The 20,063-nt window shown below is 37.8% G+C and overlaps 1 protein-coding gene across 1 annotated transcript in view; it reads right to left on the bottom strand.

Annotated features, from left to right (window-relative positions):
- Positions 1–2,132: 2,132 nt before the first annotated feature.
- Positions 2,133–20,063, bottom strand: part of glra4a (glycine receptor, alpha 4a) — a 56,224-nt gene continuing 38,293 nt past the window's right edge. Inside the window, exons 4-9 of the mRNA XM_028009845.1 lie at positions 18,415–18,638; positions 15,244–15,326; positions 10,264–10,401; positions 9,803–10,017; positions 8,853–9,002; positions 2,133–2,512 (exon numbers count right to left, since the gene is read on the bottom strand). Of these exons, the coding sequence (XP_027865646.1) occupies positions 2,222–2,512; positions 8,853–9,002; positions 9,803–10,017; positions 10,264–10,401; positions 15,244–15,326; positions 18,415–18,638 (1,101 nt within the window). The 3' untranslated portion in view covers positions 2,133–2,221. The remainder of the gene's footprint in view (positions 2,513–8,852; positions 9,003–9,802; positions 10,018–10,263; positions 10,402–15,243; positions 15,327–18,414; positions 18,639–20,063) is intronic.

Raw genomic sequence — 20,063 nt, 5'->3', positions numbered from 1 at the left:
GCTGGACTTCGCCTTGTAGGCTTGTCTGAACCGTGATTGGCTGGTCTGCCTGTCAATCATGGTCGACAACAACCTATCAGAGCCTTAATGGGTGGGAATGTTCTAGAATGTGGCAGAACATGTGTTTTTTATATAGTTTGCAGTAGTTCAGTAGTTGTAGCAACTGTATTATCAGAAAGGAGTTCTAAGTTTGATATTTTCTGATTATTTTGTTTTGCTGCATCAAGAATTGTAAGTTGAATGATAATAAAGGGACGCCACATCTTTGATCGGATGCCTGCAGTTTTTTTCAGATACACCAAGCCCTTCAGTTCAGTATCATAGGCAGTAAGATAAATCATTCTATCTCGAATGCAATGTATTTTACTCTGAGTTTGTGATTGAAACAAATAAAGTACAATGTAATTGTGAAGTGGCAGAACAAGGCTCCACAACCAACAAAAATGCAGCAAGCGGTTTCTGAATGGTAAGTCAACAACAAAACACTTGTCTTTTCCAGTTGCCATTGTAAAGTTGACCAAGTGAGCTGGAAATCAGCTGGGGTTGCTAGGTAACGGTGCAGTGCCCATTGAATGTGAGGTTTTTGAAACGGCTCATTTTCCAAACACCAAAAAAAAACTAATAACAGATGGGTTGTTTTTAGAAGCAGTAGAAACTCAAATGGCAGCATAAAATGTGAATTTTTCCTGATAGTCCCCTTTTAAGCTCATTCCTGACTGTTCTGGTGTATTGCTTGAACTTCATGATCCTTTCTGTACACTAATGTTCTCTAAAAATCCTCTGAGGCCTTCACAGACCTTTTTATTTGTAAAATCCACATGTAATTTTCATTAAGCTTCAAAATGGTCTGATTTGTGTTGATCCATCACATAAAATCCCAAATGAATTATAAGAGAGAGAGTTCACAATTGCATTAGCAGAATCTGGGATTTTAGTAGAATGTAAAAATAAAGTACGAGCTCACAACACACTAAACATATACATGTGGAGTGACAGATTTAAACACACTCTTTCTCATTGACAGGGGAGCCAAACAATACAGAGGAGTTGATTAGGGCTGTAGAGAAAAGGACAGTCGGCTCCAGCTGCCTCTCTCAATTCATTGTCATTAGCAGTGGAACACCAAGCCCTTTTCAAACTCATTAGTTGATAAAACAACCCTCTGATTTCCCATTAAAAAACCCATTGGTCCTCCCTCGCTCCCCTCCCCACCTCACCCTTACATTCCCACACCCTCAAATCCTCCCCTGACACTGGAAAATAAACAAGCAGCTCTCATCCATCCCATGTAACAAGAGCTCTGTCACATATAAACTGTACACACAAATTTCTGAGCTGCAGATTCGAACCGACTACCAGATTTCTGTAATATTTGCATTTCAGGATTTAGTTTCTACTTTTACTTTAAGCTATGTGCCCTCTTGGGAATTTTGGGCTGATGGGAGCTATTAGTGGGCTGAAATAGGAAAGTAATTGTGCGTCACGCAGTCGGGATGTGACTGAGTTTCTAATGCACTCTTCTTTTTTTAAGTAATCACCTAATATTTTGATTAAAGAGAAGCGAAATCTTATCTTGTTTCCTGGCAGAATAACAATTTATTTAAGTTTTGACAAAAGGAAATACATATTTGTGCTTTGAGCAGTTGAACAGCTTTGTTTATATACATTTTAATACACTGTTTTACATACATACATACATAATCTACTGATCACATACTTAAAATCGAATTATCATCACTTACTGAATATTCATAAATATCAAAGTCCCCATCACCCATATACCAATGTGATAATCTAAAGTTGTAAAAAAATTTTCCTTTAACTTTTAATTGTCAAAAACATTCATTTAAAGCTGCGTAGTGTCAAAATTCAAGTCAGCATCTCTCATTCAGCCAGGATCAACTTTTCTAAATTCTTGAACCATCATTTGAAATAAAACCCACAGCTGTTAGCGCCATTTTGATTGATCCAAGCGACTCGAACAAACACACGTACGAGAAGGTGACCGGTAACACCAGCGAGAAGCCACTCCTTCCTTTTCACGTCTGAGATCCTGAAGACGCACCTGAGCACAAAGTTTTTGTCATTTCTAGTTCTGGCTTTGAGGAGCCGTGATGCTTCTTCATACTTCCTTTTTTTTTTTTTTACTCACTGTAATGGGTCAAACAGGCAGTTTTGGTTCTGAGAAAAAAACATTAACATAATGTCAGCAGAAAGCATTTTACAAGTTTGCATGGATGTCCTCGTGTCGCAGCACTTTGTAGGTGACCCAGTAGAAGATGTTGAATATGAGAAAGCTCAAGGGAAAGACGGCTCTGGATATGGTGTCGATCCGTTTGGCCCGGTCAACGAAACGCTTGTGAAGGACTTCACCGTCGTATATAGTGACTGGGGGCAAACGGGAGAACACTGTGGGCCCTTCCACGGCGGTCCCGTCTTTGGCTTGCAGGTAGTGACCGAGTCCATAACCACGGAAGTAAAATCCTCGGCTCTCCCGCATGAGTTCCTCCTCCTGTCAGAGCAAAAACAGGAGAAAAAGCATTTTTAGTTTTTTTTTCCTCTCCGTATTTTTAACTCAGGGGATTACCAGATGTACCTGGAGATAAGTTGCTCAAAACTGTAGCAGTAAAAATTGGTGTGAAGGCATTTTCTGAAAATAATAATAATAAAAAAAACTGAACGGTGACAAATATAAATAGTTTAGCAATTCGAATGCGCAAAAGAAAAACACAGATGCCACACAGCAATTTTAAAGTTGCTGAACGAGAGTAGACAGTATTGTTGCAAAGGTAGCTAACAAAAAATAAAGGTTGCTTTCTTCAACCATTGTTTACGTTTGAATTGACCATGTCTGGCTTCGTCCTGTGCAGAATTATGGTGCGTTCACACCAAACAAGATTTCCGTGTCTAGCTTACATTCAAAGTCTATGTGGAGGTACGTCGCGGTGCATTTCTTGCATCTAGCACGGTGCAATTTTAAAGTGTTTGGAGTATTTTGAGCGTTTGATGCGTCAAGCACATCCGACAAATAGGCCGGCAATAGAAACAGCGGCTAGAGTGATTTTAACACATCTTACGTGCCCTCGAAGCGCCTCAATATAGACTTTGAATGTAAATCAGGCGTGCGAAACACTGAGTGTTGAGCAAAATGTCAAGTGAACTTGAAGCTTTGGACACGATTTTGCATTTGGTGTGAATGCACCATTATAAAGCATGTCTAACATCAATGATGTAAAAGTCAAATAAAATGTCACATGACCATTCTGACTGCAAATACTTTGAAAACTATCGAATGCCACATATGGGAGTGGCACAGATCGGATTTTTGGAGGTGAAACGATCAGAATTGGGCCGTTGAGATTGACATAAAAAGATTTGGATCACATTTGCCTGCTGTGTGAACAAAGCCTTAGATCAGTCAAAGTTTACTTTGAATGACAGAGTGGTCTTTGCAGTGGTAATCTCCCAATTCTACAACAAAAGTTAACTTGATAAGACTGGGTCCATTTAGTCAAACATTTTTTTTATTTTGAGTTCAGTTTGACCAGCTAATCTGTGGCATCGTCTTATTTCAGCACATCTATTTTATTGGATTTGTTCGGTTTTGTAATTAAGTGTATTAATTGATGGCTTGTTTTTAAACAACTTGTTTTTATACATGCTAGAGGAAAAAACTGACAACAAAAACATTGCCAAATGAGTTTGAGATCCTAAACTTTAATTAGAAACGCAATATTCAAAGCTCATCTTCCTCAATATCCCGTGCAGATGTTTACAAAGTCTTCTAATGACTGATCTTATAAATGTTTTAGAAAGCACAAGGCAATGATTCCACTTTTGCCTTCATGCTTTTTAAAAATAAAGACAGATATTTTTACAGTGAACGAAACATTGTTTCTGCCCTTTGAAGTGAATATTTATAGACACGCAGCTTAACTCTGACAGCCTCTCTGACACTTGCGGAGATCCAGTTTAACGGGAGGAAGTGAAGATGTGTGATCTAAATTGGATGATTAGCAGTCAGTGTGAAGACCTCTGAAAGCTTTGATCCGACCATTTCAACTCTTCATTTCTCTCTCACCAACACTGACAACTGCCAAATTCAGGACGTACTCGGAACAGAGACACTGAAAGCTCCCGTCAGATATTATGCTACTAATGTGTATGAAAACTGACTCTACTCTATTTAAAGAGATAAATTTGTCTTTAAGTCAATTTCCCTATAATTGACCGCTCCGATCTCTAGAGTTTAGACAAATCTGCTAATTTAACTTCATATAGAGTTCATTCTATCACAGTAGAGTGGTTATGAATTACTTTATGGTTACTGTATGAAATCCAAAAGACAAATTGCACCACGCAGCCAAGCTATAGGGAGTTGTTGCTCCTCTAGCACAGCTTAATTATTCCTCCTACTCTTTCTTAAATGTTACAGTATGTCATGTGCTAGGATCTAAGAGTACAGTCCTCCAAAGATAATTATTGCTCGTAATCTGAGCTCCGTTCTCACAGCAGCAACAACACCAACATATTTTCCTCTCTGGGAACCAGATGCTATTTCTTTCCTGAACATATTAATGCACATAAGTATTGGGAAAGTGCAGATGGCACCTTTAGGCTCCTGGAAATTACGCTGAAGGATAAAACAGACTTTTCCCCCAATATCCTGGTTGATTTCTTTTGCAGTTTTTGTTATGTCACACAGGGACGAAGTGTTCTTAGGGCCGACATGATTAATCAAATTAATCATGATTAATTGATTATTGGAATAATTTAGTGATCAATTAATTATTACCTTGGAGTTTACAAACTTAGCAAATGACCATTTGTTGAAAGAACAACACAGTCAGAGCAGTAATTAAACTTAAACGGTACACAAATTGTTGTGATCTGTGTTTTCTGTGTCCTTGAGTCTCTTCGTTGTCCTGTCTCCCCTCGATTACTCCCAGGTGTTTCTCATTCCCTGATTACCTCCTGTGTATTTAGTGTCACCTGTGTGTCTGTGTCTTTGTTGGGTCCTTGTCTACCAACAGTCAGTCGTGTGTTTTTTCATTCATGTCCATTCGTGTAGCTAGTGCTACCTGTGTTGAGCCCTGTTTTCCGCTCTGCAGTGCTGCCTGGTTTTTGGACTTTTGTTGGATTCTCATGATTAAATATCATAATTTTTCACTACAACCTGGTTCCACCGCGTCTGCCTCACCACCTCACACCGCACCTTATGACACAAATTGCATTTAAAATGAAAAACTTTCTTTATTTGTAAATATGTTCAACTCAGAACTCTTCAAGTGGCATTTTTAGCTTCACCTGGTTCAGATTCTGTAATAAAATAAAAACAAAAACTCCTTTCTGCCATCCATTTATTAATTCAAAAAATAATCAACCGGTCAGTAGACAGTGTTTTGATGCATCATTGGCAACAAATGATCAAGCGTACACTAAAATTATGTTATTCCATTTCAGGAATAAATGGAATAATGTTTCTTATTTAAAATAGGAATTAAATTATTTGCTTATTTGCATGTTTTAATGCATTTAAAATATTTTGTAAGCCACTTCAGTGGTTCAATGAAAAATCTACCGAATTGGCCAATTTTTATCAGAATAATCAATAGAGTAATCAATTACTAAAATAATAGTTGCAGTCCTAATGTTTAAATTATTGTCATAAAATGTATCTGTGGGTTTGCCTTTATTTAAGTCAGATGTTGTGAATTAACCTATTATGAGCTTCCAAAGCCATGACATCATCATCAATGTAAAGTATCTAACACTACTATAATATATTGTAGTGTTATAATTGGGTGATTTTCTGAATTCGGTACATTTTGGGCTCTCAGGTTACTTAAACATATACCACAAAAAATTGTGTTTTTGAACATTGCATCTATTGAAAGACTCTTTGAACCTCCAAGAAAATGTGTTTCCCCACTTTATGCATAAAATCCCAAACAGTATTACAAATTTCTTTGTTACTTGGGTTGCTTTAAATTCAACCCCATAACGGGACAATTTGATTCCTCTATGAGTATAACTCCATAACATGATTAAACAAATTCTTCCAGGTCCTATGTAATCACCTGTCCCTTGATTAAAATAACTATTTGTAAGTATATTTTGTTTGATTCTGAATCATAATAATTAGACTGACAAGTAGAATATGGCAACTTGATGTAAAAGCGCTTTTCATAGATCATAAAAATGCACTTATTTTAAAGTGCATTTTTATGAATCAGGCTTTTTTAATGTTTTTGAATCATTCTTTGAACTTTACATATAGCCCAAAAAATCTTTATTTAATATTTGCTATTATAAAAAAATCATAACAATGTATCAAGTAACAGGTTCGAACATGCCGACTGACTTAACAACAGTTATTTTATTTAGGTTAAAGTATACCTAAAAATTGTTAGATTAGCAGAAATAACTTGCAGTTACTGGCTATTTTTATTTGTTTTATATTCATTGAAAAATTAACATGGTCAGTGGGAACATGCACCTTTGGCTGACTTCTACTCTTCAACAACCCATAAAATTTTTCAAATATATTTGCATGTTACATTATTATACATGGATATTTCCATTTCTTGATTTTCTCAGAAAATGTGGTTTGTATTATATGAAAACCTTTGAAATAAAACTGAGACACAAAATGCACCAAATTCAGAGAATGACCCAATTACTTTCCATAAAGCTTCAGGAATACAGTACTAATTTAAGCTTTCTATGTTTTCAGTATAGAGATAACACAAAAACAGCAAACGAGCAAGAGAAACAGCTGTCTCAGTTAATGCTACAATTCTTTGAAAGGTTTAAGAAAAATAAGAGAGCAAGAAGAAGTCTAACCTATTTTAACAAGAAACACAACAGGGACAATAAGGGGCACAAATTTGAGGTTAGTAAAATACTGATATGCAGGATCAGAAGGTGAGCAGCAAAGGGTTCATGAAAATGGATGTGGGTTTGGTTGTGAGAAATACAGCAGGAGAAATTCACGTTTGAGGTAAAACTTTCACAACACAATCAATTTGGGTGGCTGGGAGGCACGGACAGAAATTGGGTTGGAAGGTCAGGGTTGACACGAGCTTCATTCGGTTGTTTTTACCCTTGCACAGGCGCTGCAATGCTGACTCAGATTTCTGTAGGCTGAGTTGTTACCAGGAATGTCATTGGGTTTCCGCAAAGACTCAACGCTTGCAGCCCTACTGCCAGTCGCCTTCATCGAAAAAGAAAATAAAAACATAAGAGGGGGGGAAACGTTACTGCTTTGACTTGAACTTTAATTTAGCTATTCAGTTTAAGTGGCGTCTGGTTTGCAAATTTTAACTCACAACAGCAGATACAAAAAAGGCGATGATTCAGTATAATATCTGAGGCCTTGTACACACTTAACCAGGTTTTTATAAGTACTAATATTTCCGCCACATTGTTAAAAAAATATATTGAATTTTCATCCTCATGAACCTGCACAAATCTGGGTTCTGAGTGTTTTAAACATGCCAAACCCACAGGGGGCAGTGTAGAGCAATGCTAAAACCTATGTCAGCCAATCAGATTGCTAAATATTTGATTTATTTCTAAAGAACAAGGCAAGACAGAATCTTTAGTTAACCCTATGTTTGTCTGGTTTTGTACTCTCCACTTAATTCACAACTTCTCTCCAGTATAACTAATCGGGTCGCGTGTTGATACCTCTCAGATGGATAGTTTGTGACCTCAAACGTCTCTGGGGGAGTAATTGTGCTACTGATGTGAACATCAAACATCTTTTTTCCTGAAAGACCATTACTTTCTCTCCTTTGTATTGATGGTGGATGGCAGACTGCCCAGTAAACTCTTCTACATTTACAGAGAACACGTCTGAGGCTGCCCACTCTCTAAGGCATTTAATGGGATTGTCAAGATGTCTTGTCTATGGAAAAATAAGTGTTTGTTACTTATCTGTCTTTAAGCTGGATCCACTATGGTAGGCGTATTGTTGTGTGAAAAATGAGGCCTTACTCAAAACTAAAACATTTAATGGAAATGTTACAACAAAACACCTAATATCTACAACTGCAGCTACTTGGTGTTTCAACATTTAAAGCATAAACTAAGAGCATGAAGAAACTAATCTAATTAAAAAGCTAGACAAGATGAAAGATGAAAGATGAAGAAAGATGATGAAAATATGCTCAAATCTTAAGTTGCACCAAATTTATAAAGTGGTTACAGATGCACCAATTGGAGATTTATGGCTGAGTTGTACTTTTTTCTCTTACATTGAACCACTAATTGATTTAAATCAATTTTCAAACCATTCTAAAAACAGTTTTTAAATCTTTTGTGGCCATTAAGTGACGAATTTTACAAATGAGTGTAAACCTTTAAAACAGGGTTCTTCTACAAAAGTCTGACATTAAATACCGCAAATAAGATACTAACGGCTTATGAATATTCAATATTTAAATGTATAAAGCTGTGTAGTGGAACCACTGCATCCCAGTTTCTAGTCATGGAAAGGTTGTTTCTCTGTTTCAAATGGCGTGACAAAAATAAAGATTCTCGAAGCTCCTCACAGGTCAGTGCTCAACATGAAAATGAGCCGCGCTGAGATGAGCAGATCTTCCTCATGTAATATGACAGCCAGCTGTAGCGTGTTGATGTTGTCAGGTCCAGGATACATAGCATGCCACAATAACAAGAGGCATAAGTCAACATTATAGGAGCTGACAAGGTGTTGTGCTGCTGAGTGTGTGTGGTTTATCTTGTGCCTACTTTTTAGGAATCAGCTGCATCTGGTGATGGCTTGAATGTTTTATTTCCTGGAGACATCCTTCAGCTGTCTGTGTTCCTGCACAATTTACACTTACTATTCTCTGCTGCCGTTGCTTTTTCCTCAGCCTGATGAACTCCTTGTGTTGCCTCGAGACAAAGTTGACGGCTGCATACTCCAGCAAGGCGGCAAACACAAACAGAAGGCACACTGCCATCCATATGTCAATGGCCTTCACATAGGACACCTGAGAACAGGAAACACGACAGGGTAATCAAGAGCCAATCAATAAGGCTGCAGGAAAATTTGTGGGTGGTTCACAGTCCACCCGTTTTTCAGCTGTGGGTTGCACCGAATCTCATGTCTGGGATGACCTAGAATTGAAATGAGTCAGTGAGCTGTGGGCAGCTGAAACATAGCGATCAGACAGGTCACGGCCAAGACTCGGGGAGTGCCCCAGCTGTGTCATTCATAAAAGACGACATGCCAAAGCACATCAGTAATACTGGAGCAATGCATAGAGGCTTCACTTAATTAGGCAGCAATTTACTGGCTGTTAAAGAAGCAAGCACTGGAACAGAGAAAAAGGAAATTCTGCATCCATTGTGATTTTCTGTCATCATCTCTTAACAGGATCTAAATCATGCAAAATTATGACTAAATCCTTCAAAGTTTGTCACGCCAAAGTAAATCTTTCTCTGAATGATTTAACAACATACTTTTGTTTCTTAAATCAAAAGTACAGCTATTTTTACAAGTATGTAGCTGAGATTAAGTTTCTGCTAATTTCTCTCTGAGCTGTTTCTGGTATAATCAGGAAATAATAGAACCAAACCAAACGCTACACCAAATAGATTAACTTGCTTTAAGATACAGTCACAACCAGTTAATCCGCTAATAGTGGAGCTAATTTTTCATTTTGTTTCGAGTTGTGCTGCTTTTGTCTGCATTACTGTGATTCCATCCAAGTTTGTCTTGATAGCTCAGGCTACTTTCATGTATTTTAACCAGAAACCAGTAGAAATATAGCCAGTCTTGCAGGCTTACCTTCGGCAGAGAAGCTCTAGAACCAGAGCTCTGCGTGGTCATCGTCAGCACTGTGGTGATACCCAGACCAACTCTGGCCGGCGCAGCGTCCATGTTTATCCAAAAGGACACCCAGGACAGAATAACGATGAGGAGCGAAGGGATGTACATCTGGATCAAGTAGTAACCCATCTGCCGTTCCAGGTGGAACTTCACCTCAATGCAGGTGAATTTACCTGAGGGAACAGCATGAAATATTAAACTCAGACTTATGGCTCTTCTTTGTGTTTGTTTTTTTACACAAAGTACACTAAAGTTGTTGCTTGTAACATCAAAAAAGCTAAAAATGGTAAGCAAAATAAATCTCCTACAGTCAATGTAACCATATCAGTGCAGAATGTATTAAAGGAGATGTACACTATGTACCGGCTTTTACTGGGTCATTGCTTTTTTAAGACTTTAAGTGGAATTCATTCATTCACCTGTGTTGTAGTGCTTAGTGCAGTAACCCAAGTCCTTTTCTTCTTTCAGCACAAACTGTGGGAGTGTGAGATCATCAGCCACTTGAACAGGGTTGTCAGACAGCCACTCAAAGATCAGGTCATTCATGGTGTAACCGACTGTGAAAGAGGAAAATAGGACATAAAGCAGACACAGACGATATTCAGTCCAGAGAGAACTGTTTTTCTCTTTATGAGGAAATAAATATGTCCATGTTTTTAAGTAAGTGCACCTACTAAAACAACACAGCTCAACATTATCCATCCTTCTGACAGTACTGGTTATCTAACCAGACACAAGTCGGTAAACAGAGAAGACGGACAAGAGAAGGGTTGCTGTCTTGCAGACTGTGTTGCCCCATGATTTCCCATTACCACTGGATTTTCCAAGGTCTGGAGAGGCAACTGGAAACCCTCTGACATTGAAAATTGAAGGTTTTTCACCAGGTTTAACCTTTAAGTCTGGTACCAATGATAGCCATATTAAAAGAAGAGATGGTTGCAATAACTACCGCTTTATCTGCATTTCTGACAGTTTATATCTCTTAATTAGCTGCAGAAATCCTCCCCAACCACCGTTAATGACCCTGCTGCTACATGGGCTGCATAGTTGCAGAGGTCCACTAATGAACATTTAATTCAGGTGTGTTGACCACCACTGTTCTAAGATTACAAAATAGGTTAAAGTGATCTCCAAGAAGAACTGCACTGATTTAGAAATGTAAGAGAACAAGTAGACTTAATATAAAAGTAGTTCCTGTGAAATATTATTGAAATTGAGCTGTTAGCATGTCATGACCTTAATAAGAGTGACACACAATAATAATCTTCAGCCAGAAGACTCTTCAGATTTCCTTTAAAACTAACTGCTAAGTAAATTAGTGCTTCAGAATGTATCTGGAAGCATTAATCTAGGAGAAGCTAAGTGTGTTAAACATTTTCAAAATTAGCTAAAGTGCTAAATAAAATACTAAGATTTTTAAAGCTCATTAAAGATCTTAATATTACTTCCAATAAGAATAAATTTGTTGATAAATCAAACTACTCTAAACCAAAATTTGCCAGAAGTATGAATACTTTTCAGCTCAAATAGATAAATTTGAGCTGAAATTTACTACAACATACAAATTAACACTTCAATATTAAATTCAAGAAGTTCTTTCTAATTCATTTATAAGAAATTTTAAGTCAGTTTTATGAATCAAAACAAAGATTCAGTAGAAATATGTAACATTTTGAGTATTTCATTATTTCTTAAATATAGTTTATGGAAAAAATGGAACCAACAAATGTAAATTTTTCAAATTATATAGTTTTGCTTTAAGCTTTCACCTGAAATTTCACCTTGCATGTTTAAACAATAAAATAATTAATTTTGAGGTTCTTATGCAGAACACTGGCAAAAAAAAAAAGTATCCTGCATTCTGCTAACAAACCGCAAAACGCAAGGATATGCGGTACTTGTTGATACGCATTTATTTACGATGTTATATGTTTTCAGAACTGTGCATTTTTGTTGTGGCAAAAATACATGCAGCATGAAACACCGCAGACTTCCTTGAGCATCTGAACAATACTTACATCTACTGGGAACCTTCAGGGCCTGAGCTGCAAAGACATCAATTATTCAAGATGCTACATCCAACTCTGTACCTCACGTCTGAGAAACACTTCCACAAAAACACACTTATTTTGTTCTTGAGAAGAACTGTCATTCACACCTCCTCGCACAGCAACCGAGGAGAATGCCAATGCGTTCCTAAAACAATACAACGGTCTGCTTTGCTTCTGTCAATTACAACCGGAAGGTTTGGCAAACATGACCGACTCACGTAGCAGACTAAAAGAAAGTCCTGAGCCAGAATGTCTGGGATAGTGAAGCGAGGTCCAGCCGTCGCATGCCGTCCACTTTCTTATGTTTAAAAGCCATTCATCAAGTGAAACGCTTCACAGCCACCATCTCAGTCTCTCTTCCATCCTTTTCATCGATCATTGAAGATAGAAAGTAGGTTTAAGGTTACTGAACTCTAACAGCTCAAGGCAGGAGAATGTCTTATAAGCTGTGTATTTGGAGCTTTGATGTGTCAGAATAGGAAAAAATCCCATGCTTGGAGCTTTTTATATATCTATATAAGCCAGTGGCATGAAAAGGCCAAGCAGAAGATTGGCCTTGGCTTCCTGAAATCTGGATGATTACACCTTTTTTTTCCACTTGAACAGATGGTGTAGGCACATTTTCAGTAGTGACAGTAAAACCTATAATGTCCTCTCAATATTAGGCTCCAGCCAAGGTGATTGCACCCTTGGGTGGTATACTAGCACTTGTCAACACAAGGCCAAGTATTCTCACTGGGCCTTTAATCAGAAATGATTACCTCTCCTCTAATGGCAGCAGAAAGTGATACAGTAACTCAAACCAAAACACACTCACACACCTTTAAAATCCACAATGCTCCCTTTAGTTTATACACTTGGAGGACAAAATATCTCACCTTTTGTTAATTTACATTGTTAAGCTAGAGTATCATCAATTTATTTAAATGTTTCAAGCGTAGAAACATTCTCGCTCTATAACCACAAAGAGATATTGGTATATTCAGCACAATTCGGATTTTAGTTGAGATCAGCTTTAATTACTATAAAAATCTGACAAGAACTTGGAGTCATTAATATTAGGACTCAAATACCAGTTAATCAGTATATTTTTGCTACTCATTAACTAAAACCAAAGGAACAAAATTAATATAAGCAACTAAAGTAATACAAGCACTGATTCTAATCTATAAGTATTGATTAAAGAGAAACAACTGATCATTAGGAAAACGTCTCAGTTTTCCAGAACTAGGAGAAATGGATGAAATGGGAGTCAGACCAGAAAATTAGAGGCCTCTTATAAAAGAGTTTAATTTGACCAAGTCATAATGACAGCTATACAGGGTAAAGTTCACATCTGTTGTGCTATTTTTGTTTTGAATTGTTTGTCCTTGTGTTAATTACAGAAATAAATCACGTTGCTTATTGGAGACTGTGGAGGACAGTTCCACAAACACCGAAACAAATTGTTATTGGATCAGATAAAAATATAAGAAACACCACCAGCTCTCCTTATTTGTGGAACATCCTTCTGCAGAGATAACTTTATGACACGGGTTCTTTGTCCGTTTCACCCTTTGCTAAGCTTAAATTCCCTGTGATAAAGAACTAAATCACCTCTAGGCATTGCGGTGAGTCACATAATAATAAAAGGGACACTGAAATAAAGTTTTATTATTTATATCCTGGAAATTGGTTTCATAAGGGCAGATCTTATCTCTGCTAAAGGTAAGGAGAGACTGAAAAGAGAGAATATCATTTATTCCATTTTATTCAGTGCAGTAACCTTTGAAAATGTTTCAAATGTATAAATTATCCCACATTTAAGCATTCCAGTTGTGTGTAAAATAGTATGAAAACATCATTAATCATTCATTTCTCCCTTGTCTAACCATGTTTGTAACAGTTCCAACTGTTTCAATCTTTTAAGTAACAAAAACATAAATAATTTTAATATATTAGCTATTTTCCTGCTGCCATTTGCTAAGTTATCAACATGTATTTGAATGGTGCGTTTTCTGATGTTTCCCATTTTGAAGAATGTCTGAAAGGAATGGGTTTGCGTGTCCCGCTATATTTTTAATCCAGAACTCATCTTCAGTTTCTTTGATTTTATAGGAACTGCAAAGAGTGTCAGAACTGTAAGTGTGGAGTTTGAAGTAGGAGACAAATATATCTTTTTTGTAACACCGGGCCTGCTAAAAATAATATATATGCTCCTCTATCTCCTTCTTCATCTTATGGGATTTTAAATGCCTAATCACAGCGGATTTTAGTAACTGCATACATTTACTTGAGTAACTTAAAAAAAAAAACTTCTAGTAATTTTTATAGGCCCTTACTTTTTAATTCTAACTGAACATATAGCTTAAAATAACTTTGAAGTAACACGACTCTTACTTTTGTAACAAGTTGACTGGTTCTTCTCACCCTTCATTGCATTGTTGACTTGAGTTAACCTCCATATTTACTTTAATTCTCTTTTTTTTATTCTGACTTTGCGTTAAAGTCTAAAATATTAAAGTTCATTACAAATTTTTGGTAGATATTTCTACTTAATCCATAAGGAACTTGCAAAATCTAAAAACAGGAAGGACGGAAGAAAGGAAAGACACAAGTAACAAAAGAAAGACAAGCAAGGAAATCCAGAAGGGAAAACGAAGGAAAGAAAGATGACATATTACAAGGAAGGAAGGCATGAAAGACAAAAGCAAGAAATTACAGAATATAATAAGGAAGAAAAGAAACAAAGGAAGGAATTACAAAAGGAAGGAGGGATGCAAGATGGGAAGAAGAAAGAACAAAAGGTAAAAAAAAAAGGAAGTAAAAAAATTACAATGTAGAAAGAAAATGTGACAAGAAAGGAGGAACATCAGGAATGAAGGAAGAATACAAAGAAGCTATGGAGGAAAGAAGGACACAAGGAAGGAAATAGACAGGAAGGTGGCAGAGAAAGAAGAAATGATACAGAGGAAGGAGGGGGACAAACATTTAGACAATGGGACTAGTATTAAAGTCTGGAAACAAATATTTTTCCATACTGCATGGGACTCATGTAGCTAAAAACTTGGCTACTCTCCTTTTGGACAGATTTATTATGTGCATCATTCTTTAAGAAACAGTGAACCCCTTTAGACATGGTGCTTCTTTACAAGAATATGTGTAAATATTACCTTGAGCTTTTATTTTTGCAATCAATTTGTACTATGGTAACTTGTGAAACGAGGTACACTGGAACAACAACACTGTCATACCGAGTTAGTATTTATTGGATTACAGCCATGTAAAGCAAGGCAAAGGTTGGAACACCAAAGAGATAAAAAAAAAAGATGTAAGAGAATAAAGGAAGAGGAAGAAATGAAAACTCACAGCTTTCAAGCTGCATGGTGCAGGTCTGAATGTCCATTGGGAAATTTTTCAAGTCCATAGGGCAGGACAGGATTAGAGTCAACCTGAGACAGAAACAGATTGGAAAAAAGATCGGGAGCCATAGGGAATATAAGAAGGCCTTAAAGAGAAATGATTCCAGACATAAGGAGACATAGTAAGATTACAGATTGAAATGACAGTCAATTTTATAAGCACAAATGTACTTTGCTTACCACTTTACAGAATGCAAATGTCTATAATATCTTAATAAAGAAAGGGCACAAGAGGTAAACATCCCTCAATGACAGAAGATTGGAAAACATCTTGAGTTACCATTTGTTCAGTCATTGCGCCACAAAGTAAATGAGAAGTAATTGTTGTAGCCGTCCTGACTTCATTTGTTGTGCAGTTGAAGCTTTATGGCTACAAGGATTCTCAGAGAGGAAAGACAGAGAAAACTATTTAGGAGTCTGTCTGAAGGAAAGCTGTGTAATTACCAGCTGTAATGCATTGCCCAGAGGCGAGACAAAAGCCTCCAGCAACAAACACACTCACATCCATCTGATAATATGCTATGATGATACAATATCATTTCCTACAGCAGAAGAACAAACTACAAATACCCTACTGATTGAATTCTCACACACGGCTTAAATAGTGTCATGTATTTCAGGTTGATTTGATTCATAATTACCAAACGCAGCTAGGAAGCAAATCAGATACGTGACGGCTCAGTCGCTCGGTGGATTGGAAACGTTGATCTGAGTGATGCTGACACAAATGTTTCGTCTCTCTTCAGCCTTCAAATCAGTGCATTTGTGAGTGTCATTATTTCTAAACCCTAGATTATGCTTAAACCTGGTATACTTAAATTGAGAATGGCTCATTTTGGTAACATTAAGTAGTGGTTTATCCAGGAATAACCACCTGCTTTAAACTGAAAGATCTATTTACAGTGGGGAAGATATCTTTGAGTCTCTTCTTTAAAAAGAGTGAAAACTTTTGCAATGTTTGTCCACAAATGTGAGAGAAAAAATCTAAATCAAATGGTTTGATTTTTAAATAATTAATTAGCATTTTATTGTACAAAATAAGTCTTTGATCACCTACCAACCAGCAAAATTCCTGGCTCTCACAGACCTGTTTGTTCATCTTTAAGAAGCTGTACTTGTATTAAGTGAACCTGTTTGAATTGGTTACCTGTGTAAAAAAAACACCTGTCCACATACTTAATCAGACTCCAATCTCTCCAGTTGTCTAAGGACATCAGGAACAAAACTGTAAAGCTGCACAAGGTTGGTGATAAGCAAACAGGTTGGTGAGGAAGCAACAGCTGTTGGCGCAATTATTAAAAAATGGAAGAAGCTCAAGATGACTGTTAATTCCTCTCAGATTATTGTATAGAAATAATAAAATAAAATAATATTTCTAAATTTCAGACCAATAGAGATCAGTTTTCTCTTTGGTGACTTTGGAATGACTTTTTGCAAACTTTTGCAAAAGGCAGGTCTAGTGTTTATACGTTATTTAAAACTGTACTTAATTTAAAAAAAAAAATTGACTTTATTGTTACATAATTCTATTTAAATTCCCATTAATACTTTGTAGATGTGTTTTTATTTTTTCTACATGCTGCTGCCAGTCAGATCTCTTGATAAATCTGCCTGGGACTGATTGTGGAAGAAACTGTTAAATCCACTCCCATTTAGAAGGGGCTAAATGTTACCATAGCAACACACTACACTGTCATGGCAACACATGTCCAGGCCCTTCTGAAGTTTGCAAGTGACTACCTGGATGATCCAGAGGATGCATTAAAGCAGGTCATGTCAAATGAGACCGAAATTGAAATTTTGGTACAAAATCTCCAAGTTTGAAGTGAGGAAGAAGAATAAAACATTGTGGTAAGCATCATAGTGCTTTTCTCCATATTGAAGAGAGAATAGATGGAGCAATGTATTGAGAGATTTCTTTCTCAGTAAGTGAATTGAATAAGGGTCAGTGCTGGGTCTTCCAGCAGGACAATGAGGCAAAACAAACAGCCATGGCATCTAAGGAGTGACTCCATAAGAAGCATTTGAAGGTCCTGATGTAGCCAAGCCAGTTTGGAGGAAGCTGAAACTCTGTTTCCTAGCAACAGCCCTGATGCAGTGTGTGAAAACTTGGTCAAGAACTACAGGAAGTGTCTGATCTCCATGATTGTAATCAAAAGTTTCTCTAACAAACATGACGTTTTATTGTTTTTTGCCTTGGTAATAGTATTCTTAGCTGACTTCACATATTTTTCATTTGTAGTACTGCTGCAATGTTAGTGGGTGAAAAATCAGAAGAATAGTGGTAAAATTTGCAATGCATTTACATATTTATTGTACACTTTACATTTCGTCTTGTACTTAAATGTGTGGCTTAACCCTGTTGGGAATCATTACATTTAGCCAATAATCTTTACCTTTTGAAAACAAGGAAGCTATAATGCTTTGAATCTGAAATGTGATGCTGGTGACTTGTCAGGAGTGTGTGTTGCTTTTTTGCCCAGTAAGAACCAGAACAATAGCCATCTGCCACTCAACATTAAACAGAACAAAATGGTTACGGAAAATAGATAAAAAGATTTAACTGTGACATCCATGCCATAACTAGAAATAAGATCCTCTTCTCTGGTGGTACGCTTAAATCGGTAAGATTTCCTTTCCCCAGTGCAGAGTGTCATTTAAAAACTTCCATCAAAGCCTGTCACACGCTTTCTGTTTGGCATTTTCATTAAATCTTTTTCACCATGCTCAATCCATCCCTTTCGATGAGTGGACAGATGCAGAGGGTGCTTGTCTTTGGAAATTTGGCAATCCACAGAAGTCGAGATGTTCTGCATGATGGGATTTCTTTCTTTGCTGCCTGCCTGCTTTGGACCGCACTGAGTGGCATTTTTGATGTGAGCTGTTTTTCACGCGACACTGAGTGGGATTGCAATCAACTCAGAGTTGACTTTGGTTACTTAGTAAATGTTTGTGAAGGGAAAGGATACAACTAAGGCAGTCCAATGCCTGAATGCAAAATCAAACAAGGACTAATAAAGAACCTAGATTAGATTTTGAGACAACTAAAAGTTAATTTGGTCTCTAATTACCCATTCACATCCAGTTGTTTTGCACTCTATGTTTTGACTTCACTCACCTGATGCTGTAAAGAACGCTGCCATCGTGGAAAATCCGCAGCAGCTTATTATCGGTCGTGACCTCATGGAAATTGGCTCCCTTCTCATTTGCGAAGAACAGATCAGGTTTCCAGATCGAGTCCAGCATGGAAGGATCCAGGTCCAGGGAGTTGTCTGGGTATTCGCTGTACGCCAATCGAGGGTCGTTCCAATTTTGCCGTAGAAACACGTTGAGTCTGTAGTCCTGTGAAAGAACTCAGGGTAGTTTATGGAAAACATACGACAAGCAGAGATGGATTTTTCTGCTAATTTTAAAGACGTAAGAATGACAAATACTATGTTGCTTGTTATAAGCATTCTAGACGTAGCTAACGATTTAAATTATTTTAAAAATGTAAAATATGAGATCCGATTTGGTGGCCTTAGGATCTCATCTCTGCTTTTTGCAGACGATGTGGTCCTTTTGGCTTCATCAGATCGTGATCTGCAGCTCTCGCTGGAGCGGTTCGCAGCTGAGTGTGAAGCGGCCGGGATGGGGATCAGTGCCTCCAAATCCGAGGCCATGGTCTTGAGCCGGAAAAGGGTAGAGTGCCTTCTCCAGGTCAGGGGAGGTGTCCTGCCCCAAGTGGAGGAGTTTAAGTATCTCGGGATCTTGTTCACGAATGGGGGAAGAAGGGAGCGGGAGGTCGACAGGCGGATTGGTGCAGCGTCTGCCGTTAAGCGCGCGTTGTACCGGTCCGTCGTGGTGAAGAGAGAGCTGAGCCAAAAAGCGAAGCTCTCGATTTACCGGTCGATCTACGTTCCCACCCTCATCTATGGTCATGAGCTTTGGGTCATGACCGAAAGAACGAGATCGCGGATACAAGCGGCCGAAATGGGTTTTCTCCGTAGGGTGGCTGGGCTCTCCCTTAGAGATAGGGTGAGAAGCTCAGTTATCTGGGAGGGACTCAGAGTAGAGCCGCTGCTCCTTCACATCGAGAGGAGCCAGTTGAGGTGGCTTGGGCATCTGGTCAGGATGCCTCCTGGACGCCTCCCTGGTGAGGTGTTCCGGGCACGTCCCACCGGGAGGAGGCCCCGGGGAAGACCCAGGACACGCTGGAGGGACTATGTCTCTCGGCTGGCCTGGGAACGCCTCGGGATTCCCCCGGAAGAGCTAGAAGTGGCCGGGGAGAGGGAAGTCTGGGCCTCCCTTCTGAAGCTGCTACCCCCGCGACCCGACCTCGGATAAGCGGAGGAAGATGGATGGATGGATGGATGTAAAATATGTCTGGCATTATCAAGAAAAACGTTTGAAATAATTTTAAAAAACAATTTTACAAATAATACTGTATAAACACTGAACCCAATGAACAAATGACAGCAGTTGTAAACATCACTTGTATCAAAGGGTTTCTGACTTTCATTTAATTCTACGATTCAGGAACATTATAAACTTAACTGGTATCATGTGAAAATGTGGCAGAGCTATATGTAAAAAGCATCAATTTATAAGATATTCCTCTTTTTTAATCCAAAAATATCAGGCCACTGCACAATTAAGTCCAAAATTGTTCATACCCATGGGAGATTTAGAACTACCTTTTAATTTTACCAACACTGGCTGTAATATCAATAATTTGGAGTCCCTGTAGTATTAGGAAATATTGTTTTGTTTCAATCATGCGGCTCA

This window comes from Xiphophorus couchianus, chromosome 23 (genome assembly GCF_001444195.1).
Source record: "Xiphophorus couchianus chromosome 23, X_couchianus-1.0, whole genome shotgun sequence".
NCBI classification, from domain to species: Eukaryota; Metazoa; Chordata; class Actinopteri; order Cyprinodontiformes; family Poeciliidae; genus Xiphophorus; species Xiphophorus couchianus.
Note: the sequence above shows the minus strand (reverse complement) of the source record. Positions and strands in the feature narration are given on the sequence as shown.